This window comes from Leptopilina heterotoma, unplaced genomic scaffold (assembly GCF_015476425.1).
Source record: "Leptopilina heterotoma isolate Lh14 unplaced genomic scaffold, ASM1547642v1 Lhet_68, whole genome shotgun sequence".
In the NCBI taxonomy this organism is placed as follows: domain Eukaryota; kingdom Metazoa; phylum Arthropoda; class Insecta; order Hymenoptera; family Figitidae; genus Leptopilina; species Leptopilina heterotoma.
Genome location: NW_025111157.1, coordinates 3,796,133 through 3,808,251, shown reverse-complemented (window position 1 = coordinate 3,808,251; position 12,119 = coordinate 3,796,133). Strand labels below are relative to the sequence as shown.

At 23.8% G+C, this 12,119-nt stretch overlaps 1 protein-coding gene across 1 annotated transcript; it reads left to right on the top strand.

Moving 5' to 3' along the window:
• Nucleotides 1-4,629: 4,629 nt before the first annotated feature.
• LOC122510154 (2-phosphoxylose phosphatase 1) lies at nt 4,630-10,968 on the top strand. The gene is made up of 4 exons (XM_043624598.1): nt 4,630-5,105; nt 5,421-5,588; nt 7,439-8,004; nt 8,744-10,968. Exons 1-4 carry the CDS (start codon nt 5,015-5,017, stop codon nt 9,473-9,475), a joined length of 1,557 nt encoding a protein of 518 aa, XP_043480533.1. The 5' UTR covers nt 4,630-5,014; the 3' UTR covers nt 9,476-10,968.
• Nucleotides 10,969-12,119: the final 1,151 nt, after the last annotated feature.

Below are 12,119 nucleotides of genomic sequence, written 5' to 3'. Positions count from 1 at the left end.
TGCAAATTATTATTTTTTTTCAACGAAGAACAGAATTTTGTTAACAAATTGTGATGAGAAATAATAATTTCAAAAAATTTTTTCTACTTTTTCGAAAAGAAACTTATAATTTTGTAAAAAAAAAATTGTGATTGAGAAATAGAAAATATGCAAAATAGTTTCTATTTCTTAATCTTAATTTTTTTAACAATTTTCTAACTTTTATCAAAATTATGGAATTTTACAAATTTTAGGAAAATAAATATTCGAAATGATAACTTTTTAGAAAAACTTTTTTAGAAATTAAAACTTGTTAGATAAACCTTTTTCAGAAAACAGATTTCATTAAAAAATGCTTTTTTCTAGACAAGAAGGATTAGAAAATATATTTTAGAAAAAGTGACCACCTACCCTCGAAATTATTTCTTCTTTGATAAAAATAAATATTTCAAATTATATAAATAAAATAATGATAAGAATAAATAATTATTCCGAAAAAAAATAATAAATAATCATTTAAATCAAATTTTCAATAATTTTTTCATATAATTAATTAATTATTTTATTGATTTATAATTATTTAAATCAAATTATTTGTAGGTATCAAAAATATTTATTTTAATAACCTAAAGAAGAATTTACCAATTCAACTATAGAAAGAGGAAAAATTCAACAAAACTTATACGAAATGGAATTTTTCTAAAAAATCCCCTCTAAAGAACTATTGAAGAAAATCGAAAATCAAGCAAAAGAAGAAATCAAAGAAAATGGAAGACAACAGAGATACAATTTCAGACTTTCTAGAAAGAAAGTGATCCAACGAAAATTTTTAAATCCTAAATTGTAAAAATCAAATCCTAGAAGTGTAAAAATTGTAACAAAATTAGATGTGGAAAATGGGGAAAATTTCACATAATGACAATAGTGGATCATTTAAAAACCAATTACGAAAATAATAATTGGCTTTTGTTAGAGATAAAAGGTCATTAAAATCTGAAAATAAGAAGACATCCTAATTTAAATTTTTTAGGCTTTAGAAAAATTGAATCAATTAAATTGATAATTAACTTTGATTAAAACTGAAATTTGAATTTTGTGAAAATGGAATTCTTTTATTTTCAAGTTATTTTTATTTTATAAAATTGTATTTTAAATAAACTAAAAATGAATAAAATAAAATTGAAAATAAATAAAAATAAATCAAAGAATTAAAATTTTTATGAAATTTTTAATTTGAATCATTTCAATTTTATAAAGAATGGATTTTAGAATTAAAGTAGTAATTATGTAAAAAAAACATTTCGAATATAACTATTAATGAAATAGAAAAATTAACAAAAAATCTTTAATTTTAGAATGAAAGAAGTAATCATGTAAAAAACATTTTGAATACAGATTATTGAAATGGAAAAATTAACACAAAATCTTCTTGGTCTCGTAGTGAAATTTATGTAAATTTGCTCAGTCCATAATTTAAAAATACAGAAAATATAAACACGTTTTTATAATATTTAACAATTTTTAACATTGAAAAGAATCGATTAAACTTAACAAATTTTGTTAAATATATAAAATGATAGTTAAACTTCTCAATTATAAAATTGTGCCCGTGTACCAAGAAGTTTTTCCCTAATCTAAGAAATATACAAAATAAAAATCCACCTGCTACTTAAATAGATTAATCGTAATTTGACATAAATTAATTATTAATCGATTTAAGTAGCTGTCATTATGGAATTTTTCAAAATTATTACAACCTGCCTCCGCCACATCACTTTTAGAGACAGGAGGGACTCACCAGATGTTGTTAAATCCCTCTGCATTCATTCCTGTAAAAATAACTCTTTTAAATTAAAAATATCCAATTTTATTTTTATTCTACTTCAAAAAAAAATTTTTTTTTGAATGAAGTTCGAAAAAATTTTTTTTTTTAATGAAATTTATAATTTTGTTTAGAATTTTTACTAATTTTTACCTCAGGCAAAAGTGTAGAGATGCACGATTGGAAACCTTTCATTTTCTTGAAGTGTCGAAACCACACGATTTGTAAATAATAAATGCTTCACATTCGCGCACAGACTCTAGAATTAATTTAACTAAACTCGCACTGACTCTACAATTATTTTTACAAAATCCACACTGACTCTAGACTTTTACTTTATTTTTTTTATATAGATAATTTGATAGATATTTGTAAACAAAAAATATTTCAAACTCGCGCAGAGACTCTAGAATTAATTTAACTAAACTCGCACTGACTCTACAATTTTTTTTACTAAATCCACATTGACTCTAGACTTTATTTCACTTTATTTTTTTTCTTGATAGATAATTTGATATTTACACTCGCGCACAGACTTTACAGTTAATTTAACTAAACCCTCACTGACTCTACAATTTGTTAACCAACTTGTTAATTATTTAACTTCCAATTGCATATTTTTGTTAACTTTTGTCCTTCTCTCGAGCAATCAACTTTCAATCCAAATTTACTCATTCTCAGATAGACCCCTGAAAAAAACGAAAATTTATTATCATTTGTTAAACAAGGCAATTTATATTTTTAGATTCGAAAAATTTAATATTATAGGGTTGCCACGCTTTTACTCATTTCAATGAATTTTGTTATTTATGAATTACGAAGATAATTAAATTCTTGCCAAGAATTTTATGAAATTTTTTGAAAATAATTTAATTTTTGCAAAAAAATTTGTTATTTTGAAGATAATTGAATTCTTGATAAGAATTTTGTTATAACTTTTGCAATAATTGAATTCTCGGAGTAATAATTTTTTTTAAAACTTTTAAAACTAATTAAATTATTTCAAATAATTTAATTAAAATTGTATAACAGAATGATTGGATTCTTGAGAAGAATTTTATTAAATGTTTTGAAAATAATTGAATTTCTGGGAAGAATTTTGTAATTTCTAAGATAATTTAATTCTTGATAAGAATTTTGTTACAACTTTTGCAAATAATTGAATTCTTGGAATAATTTTATTAAAATTTTTAAGAAGAATTGATTTGTTTTGAAGACTTTTATTAAGAACTTTTAAAAATAATTAAATTCTTCCAAAAAATTTAATTAAAATTGTATTGAAAATAATTACATTCTTGAGAAGATTTTTAACAACAAATTTTTAATTAATTGAATTCCTTTGACGAATTTAAATAAAAGTTTTAAGAATAATTGCATTTTTCGAGGAACTCGATTAAAATTGGAGTAAAAAATAATTGAAATTCTGCGATGAGTATTATTAATTATAAAAATAATTGAATCTCTTTCAAAAATTTGATTATTTATGAAAATAATTGGATTATATTAAAATCGAATTAATTTTGAAATATTTAAGAAAAATTAGATTTCAAGAATAAGCACAATAACTTTAGAAAACAATAATTTCCAGGATTTCGATCAAAATTCCCTTACTTTTCCAGATTTGTTTATGGTTTATAAAATTCCCTGACATTTTCAGGTTGTGTGGCAACTCTGTTAACAATCGTACAGAAAATAATTTAAATAATAATAAAATTATAAAAAAATTTACTTACAAATAAATTTTATATAATTCGTTGATATAGTTTTATCATTGACAGTGAAAATCATCCGTCTGTAGGGAACCATTTTTATTTCGTCGATCAAATTTTGGCCATATAAACACTTTTTTAATTTGCATCATAGATTTGCCGTTTTGTACAAATTAAACCCAATTTTGGATGAAAAACAATCCTTTATGTAGATTTTGCATTTTTGTTTTTAAAAATTTGTTTCCATACTTTTTGTCGATGCTCCAAACATGTAATGCGCCAACATAACCTAAAAATCAAACGATTGTTAATGTCAGATAAAGTAATATTTACTAATCATACTTAAATTTCCAATAAAAAATAATATTCTAATAGTAATAATGTATAACTGAGAATCATGATTTCAAAAATTGTGACAAATTTCTACAAAAGAAAATTCAACAAACCATAAGATAGACGGCAAAACCTAATTTCCCATTTTGTCACTAACTGATCAATTTTACTCAAAGTTTTTATAAAATATCGTGCTTTAGGATCTTAGTAACACACAAATTAAAATAATTTCACCAAAAATATACGAAATTAACATTTTTTTAAAGAAAAAATACACAAATTATCAAGAGCGATATTTCACTTCGGAAAAATTTTACGAGACTGCTAGTTTCAAAACTCTTGGTTCTGATTGGTCGGAGTTGTAACACCGATTTTGATTGGAAGGCACTACGTTTATCAATTTCAGATTGAAAATCAATTAAAAATTAAATTGTTTACAAACATTTACCAAATTGTCCAATACTATTTAAGTTAAATTTCATTAATTTCATTTAACAAATATTCATATTATTTATCGCTTTTTTAATTGTGACTTTGTGAGAATTCGATCTAGGGAATTTGATGTTTCCCTATTTCCGGTTCAATTACAGCGGGAAATTTCAAACATACAACAACAAAATTGAGATTTATCTTTCTAAGACTTAAAATAATTTCATTGATAGCGTCTTTTGGTAAAATTAATAAAAATGAATTTCCTTTTGTTTTTTACTATAAAATCTGAGTTGATTGATAAAACTTGGTTAATTATCTTACACGAATTGCGATTGCGTGCAGAGAGGGATTACAGATGTAGAACGGGAAGCAGTTGCCAGGCGCCTGCGCTTGGTTAACCTATTGAGAATTTTATCTGTCATTCGCGACGCGTTGTTTTATTTAATTGTAAATAATTCGTTCTCATTCGGATAAGAGCTTGTGTGCAGCTTGGAAATAAATCAAGAAATTTATCATGGGGCACAAGGAATTTCAAATGCTAATTGAACTCGAATCATTGAGTGAAATATGCCGCTACTGTGGACGACAGGTACATGAAAAAAATAGATTGAGCAAAGAATGCTTCGATTAGTATCAAAGAGCCACTGGATTTCAATCCAATCACTTGGCAATTATTATTATTTTCATCTCTATCGACGGCAAAGAGTTAATCGAGGAAACAAATGTTATAAACGAAAAAATGTTCATCGAAATGGTTCGACTCTCTTATCAACACAGAGCATTCTATTGCTATGTCATTCTTACGGTTTGGATTTTTCTACTTGTGGCAGGTAATTTACTTCTGTTTTTTAATTTGTCATGTGTACTAAAAATAAATTGATCTAAATTGATAGGTAGTGAAAAATGTTATGTCGAAAGTTTTTGACAGGACGCCAAAAGAAAATATCCAAAACACAGTTTGTGGTTGTATATTGTAGCAGACGACAATTTTTTTTCTTATAGAAAAATTATATTTGCGGGATTATTTGAAAATTGTAGCGAAAGATTTAATCATATCTTTGATTACTATTGTATTTAAATAATAGACAAAATTTATATTCATATTTGAATTTGAATTATTAATTAATGAATAATTTTTTCAACAGGAATGTATAAATACATTGGGGTTGATGAGAACAGCTCGATACAAAACAGACCATCAAGTAGTGAATTATCGATAAAAGAATTTCCGAGAAATTTCAAAGTTGATCTGAAGACGAAAAAGATTTTTCGATTTTGTAACACTCCGAATGATATTATTCAGGGAAATGAAGGTAAATCGATTTTTGAACACAGGGTGGCCACATGACAGTAAGGTCAGGGAAATGTCGGAAAAACAAAATTTTTGTCAAAAATTTTTTTAGAACTTTTAAAAATAGTTAAATTATTTCAAAAAATTTAATTAAAATAGTGTTCAAAATAATTGAATTCTTGTCAAGATTTTTATTAAAATTCTTTAAAATAATTGAATTGTTTTGAAGAATTTATTTCAATTTTCTTGAAAATAATCGAGTTTTTTAAAAATAATTTTTACTGAAAATTTTGCAAGTAATTGAATTTTATGAAGATTTTCTTTTAAGTTATTAAAATATAATCGTGTTTATTATTAGTTGTAATTAACGATTTTTCTATTAAATTATATTAAAATTATTCATAGAAAATTTAATTCTTTTAAACAATCGTATTAGAATTTTTGTAAATAATAACATTTTTTGAAGAATTTCATTAAATTTCGTAAAAATAATATAATTTTTTCAAGTAATTTTAATTGAAAATTTTGAAAATAATAGAAATTTGCAAAGAATTTTATTAAAAACTTTTGAGAACAATTGAAATGTTTAGAAAAATTTTATTACAAATTTTAAAAATAATTGAACCTGTTCGAGAAATTTTATTAAAATTATCTTGAATATAATTGAATTTTTTCCAAGAAATATTAAAATTGTATTTAAAATAATTTAAGTTCTCAGAAGAATTTATTATTTACAAGAATAATTGAATTTTTGCTAAGAATTTTACAAGTTTATAAAAATAATTAAATTGTTTCAAAGAATTTTATCAGAATTGTTGGAAATAATTGAATTTTTATTACAACTCTTGAAAATAATTGAATTTAAATAATATTTTTAAAAATAATTGTATTCTGTCGAGAAATTATATTACAATTGTATTGAAAAAAATTTAATTTCTCATAAGAATTTTATTATTTACAAGAATAATTGAATTTTTGCTAATAATTTTACAAGTTCATAAAAATAATTGAATCGTTTCGAAGAATTTTATCAGAATTGTTGGAAATAATTGAATTTTTATTAAAACTCTTGAAAATAATTGAATTTAAATAATATTTTTAAAAATAATTGTATTCTGTCGAGAAATTTTATTTAAATTGTACTAAAAATAATTGAATTTCTCCGAAACATTTTATTATTTATGAAAATAATCGAATTCCTTTGACGAATTTTATTACTTACGAAAATATTTTAATTCTTGCGAAGAATTTTATTATATTTAAAAATAATTGAATTAATGCAGAGGATTTTACTATTCATCAAAATAATTGAATTGTTTGGAAGAATTTATCTGAATTTTTGAAAATAATTGAATTTTTTGTAGGAATTTTATTAAAAATTTTGAACGTAATTATTTTTTAAAAAGAATTTCATCAAAATTTATTATCGAAAATAATTGAATTTATATTACAATTCTTGAAAATAATCGAATTTAATTAATATTTTTAAAATTCTTTCGAGAAATTTTATTAAAATTGAATTGCTCCAAAGAATTTTATTATCCATGAGAATAATGAAATTCTTGAGACAAATTTTTTAAAAATTTTTGAATAATAATAAAAAAGAATATTTAATATTATGTACTTAATAAGTGAATTCTTTAAATTTTAAATCTGTAATCATTCAAAAATTGATGTTTATTCTTGAAAATATAAAATATTTTAATTTACAAAATAATAAGTAATGAAATATCGCGTTTAATAATAATTTTAATATCAGTAAATTGTCAGGGAAATTTGATAAACTGAAACTTGCGATCACCCTGGAACATATTTAATTGGAATAAATTCTAAAAATAGAATTTTTTTGAATAACTACAATTTTATTTTCAGGTAAAGTAGATGGGAATGTCACCTTAGGTGGTGTGATAATTCTAACTCGACACGGTGATCGGGGACCTTTGGCACACGTTCGAAATATAAGTACAGTAAATTGTGCTGGTGATTTTTCCAATAATCCCGAATTAGATGCAATTTATCAGAATTATCAGAATTTTATACAAAATGTCACACTTTATTCGCGTTCAGCGTGGGCTCAATTTTTGGGACCTTTCCATGGATTTCCAATGCTGCCGTCCAATTCACGGGACTGCAAACTTGGCCAATTAACGACTCTCGGCGTTGGTCAACTTTTGAAAATTGGCCTCGTCTTACGAAACGCTTACTATCATCGATTAAATTTAGCAAATAGCACTTTAACGTCAAAAGACGTCATTGTCTTTAGTACACGCTATCGACGAACTGTCCAAAGTGCCGTTGCACTTCTCTACGCATTCATCGGAAATGAGAATTTTCAAAATCTAGCCAAAATCTCACTTAAGGAAAGTCAAAGTTATGCATTTTGTTATTCGGATTGTGCTTGTGCTGCCGCTGACAAATACTCGAAAATCAATTCCAAGGTAAATTGACAAACTCTTTGTAATTATTGCAATTAAATCAGGATTGCCACAAGTCAGGGAATTCAGGGAAAAGTCAGGGGAAGTAAAATTGGTCAGGAAAAAGTAAGGGATTTTTATTAAAAGTATTGGAAAAAATTGAATTTTTAGAATTCATAAGAAAATTCTGAATCTTGTGTCTTTACAATTGAATAATCGATGAAGTTTTGTAAAATTGAATTGTAAACAAATTAATTTGAAAATTCTCAAAGAACTTTTTCGAAAATTAATAAAAATAATTGATTTAAAGAAGAATTTTAGTAAAAAATTCTAGAAAATAATAATTGAATTGAAATGATGAAAAATAATTTTGAAGAAGTTACAGTAACAATATTTTTTTAATATATAATAATTATTTTATATTTTAAAAATATTGTTATTATAAATTGTTTAATTTCAGAAAGGTTCGAATTTAATATTTCTGAGAATCTTAATTCCTATCGAAAAATAATAATGATTAAATATTTATTTAAAAAAGAAATTATTGATGTTTTCGAATAATTTTCCAATTAAAGAAATTCGTAAATAAATGTAATATTTTTTTGAGTATCTAACAAATTTTTAGAGTGAATCAGAATATTCTTTAGGATTAGGGAAAAAGTCCAAATTTCGTCTGGAAATCAGGGAAAAACAAAATTAAATTTTTGTGGCAACCTTGTTAATTTCTAATCCACTTTGAAATTAATAATTTTGTATCTTGTAGGAAATAACGAATCATTTGAAATCCCACCCGGCTGTTTCGGATTTAATTAAGCAAGCATCAAGTATTATTCTCGAAATGCCAGAACAAACGACAAATCCAAATACTCTCGTTGATTCTCTATTAACATACGTTTGTCACAATGCACCACTACCGTGTATGGACTTTGATTCACAAAGATTGTGCGTGAAAACGGAACATGTGACGGGAATTTTTGCCTACACCGAATGGGAAGCACGACAACATGGAAAAAGTCAAGCTCGTCGAAGACACGGTTTATTGCGAGCCTATGGACTTCTTCGCAATATTGTCAATCATATGTTGAGAATAATATCAGAAGGAAGACCGAAAATTGTTTTATATTCAGGTCACGATAGGACATTGGAATATTTATCGACTGCCTTGGGAATATTTGCCGATCACGCAATTCTACCACATTACGCGTCCAGATTTATCATCGAAATTTATAAAATTAATCCAAAAAATGAAAATCACGTTGCTAGTGATTTTTATTTTCGTATTATTGTCAATGGAAAGGATTTAACGCAAAAAATTCCCTTCTGTAAGAATGTGAATTTTTACAGTGCAACATTTATCGACGATAATGTGAGGGGGAAAAAAGAATCGAAATTATGTCCAATCGAAGCGATTATTCGACTTTTACACGATGATTATTTCGTTCCATTTAATGCGACAAATTTCAAAGACGCATGTTCGAATCACAAACACAATTAAAAAATTGTGATTGTATTGATTTTTTTTATCACTTTACATATCAAGGGTTTCTCTGAAGACTCATTTATAATTAAATTCTAAGATATAGATTAGATCTCAATATATTCAGTATTAAATTATCGATACTTTTTTTAAATTTTTTGCGAAGCCCTCGATATAAGACTCGCATTATCTAAGTTTACTCTAATTTTAGAGTTCTTCCAAACACTTAATCTTTGATCTCGTTTTTCGTTATTCTAGCAAAAAGTAGTTTCTCTATTGTATAATTTGCAAATGATGAAGTAATTTTTCTCTTGAAAAAAAAACTTCTAAATTTGCCTGAAAAATATTTCTTATATACTTAAAAAGGGAACGTTGTTTAGACAATGTCCAAAGATCCAATGGAGCCTTAAAAACAAAAGAAGAAAAAAATATATAAAAAAAAATCTAGACTGTGTAAACTCTTTGCGATAATCTCACAGATATTTAGCTTTAGATGGCCACTACGTATATTTTATCACACGATTTATTGTAAATATGTAAATAATTCTATCGAAAACAAAAAAATTAGAAAGATTTGCTGAAAGCACTGATATTGCATGTAAACTTAAAATTTGTTACACTGTAAGAAATTTTTGAAAAAGACGATTTTTTATAATTTATAAATAGTCTAATTTATTGTCTCTACGCAAATATTAAAACTGATTTTTTTTATTGAACAAAAAAGAAAACAGAAAAACAGATTTAAAATTTACAAATGCAAGCTTTTGGTGTATATAAAAGGTAAAATATCTCTAGAAAAATGCATAGAATCTACTGGATTTAAATCAAATGGATTTAACTCACGACCAAGCACATCCATTTTGAGAGAAGAAAAATTTCATAAAAAAAGGTAGTGAATAATTATCTCCGAATTTGTACTCTTCCTTATAATATATAAATTATCTAAATTCGATTTTTTTCCCTTTAAATCTGTTTATGTTAGAAAAATTTAGTTCATATTGAAAAATCATTTGTTTTTCGATAAATTTGAAATTTGTTATTAAATTGAATTGCGACTGTATTTTCAGTATTTTTGAATATTATTTCTCCGAAGGCTCCGGAAAAAAGGAGCCTAAGAAGCAAATTATTTTATTCACCTGAAATTTTTTGCTTTTTAAGTATTTTATTTGTTTATAATTTTGTATTTTACCGTTAATTCTCACAAAGTCCTCACTGGCATGAATTTTGAATTTAGATCATTTTTAGATTAAGAAATAATAAAAATTTAGGGGATAATATCAAATAGCACTAAAAAAAGTCATTTTTAAAATAGTTGTACCTTCTTCCTGGTTGCTAACAACCAATCACTCGTTAAGAAATACGATACGCACACGAATTAATGAGAAAGAAAAACTAGAGTTTAAAAACTGTTTTCCGATATTTGTTTCAATTGTTTAGCACCGCACGTACCAAGAAAAAAAAGCTGTTTTTATGTAAAAATTTATGATGGTATTAAAAACGTTCAAACGATACTGTTTTTGTTAGTTTTTCATAATTATCCTTCAAATGTCATATTTTCTTATCAATTTTTCTGAATTATAGTCGAAATGTCAAATTTTTTTATATTACTTTTTTATAATTATCCTTCAAATGTCAAATTTTCTATTAATTTTTCTTAATTATACTCTAAATGTCAAATTTTATCCAAATTTCGAAATTATTATTTATTTGATAATATTAATTATTATAATTTATTTAATAATATGAATTATTACAATTTATTATAATTATAATAATAATTATAATTAATAATTCAGGATTGCCACAGGTCAGAGAAAGTTAAATTAATCAGGGAAAAGTCACAATTTTCATAAATACTATACAGATTGATAGAAGAATTTTAGTTAAAAATACTAAAAAAAATTGAATTATGGAAAAGTTACAAATGATTCTAGAAATTCAATTATTTTCAAAAGTTATAAAAATTCTTCGCAGAGTTTCAATTATGTTAAAAATTTTTTTTAAAATTCTTGTCAACATTTCAATTATCTTTATAAATAATAAAATTCTTCATCGAAATTCAATTTTTTAAAAAAATTTTAATAACATTTTTAGTCAAATTTCACAGGAATTCAATTATTTACAAAATTTTAAATAAATTTCTTCGAAATAATTCAATTATTTTCATAAGTAATAAAATTATCACAGGAATTCAATTATTTAAAATACAAAATTTCATAAAATTTTCGAAAAATATCAATTATTTAAAAAGTTTTTTCAAAAATTCCTCGAAAAATTTATTTATTCTTAAAAATTTTATTAAAATTTTTTAAAAGAATTCAATTATTTAAAAATTTGTTGATAAAATTCTTAATGAGAATTCAATTTTAACAAACATTCAATTATTCAATAAATTATTTATTTTTTAATTTATAAATAATTGAATTCTTCTTGAATTTTCTAATAAAAATTGATTTAAAATTGAATTACCGAATAATCGATTTATTATTTATGAAAATAATTAAATTATTGCAACGAATTTTATTACATTTGTTTTGAAATAATTGAATTTTTTGAGAAATTGTACTACTTGTAAAAATAATTGAATTCTTGCGAAGGATTTTTGTAAATAATAATTAACTTTTTTTGGAAAAATTTTATGGTAATTTAAATTAATAATTAC

Bases quoted from the DNA above. Each gene is read 5' to 3' on its own strand.
- LOC122510154 (XM_043624598.1), top strand. From the start codon at position 5,015: ATGTTCATCGAAATGGTTCGACTCTCTTATCAACACAGAGCATTCTAT. The intron at 5,589-7,438 runs GTAAATCGATTT...TTTTATTTTCAG, and splicing joins TATTATTCAGGGAAATGAAG to GTAAAGTAGATGGGAATGTC. The intron at 8,005-8,743 runs GTAAATTGACAA...TGTATCTTGTAG, and splicing joins ACTCGAAAATCAATTCCAAG to GAAATAACGAATCATTTGAA.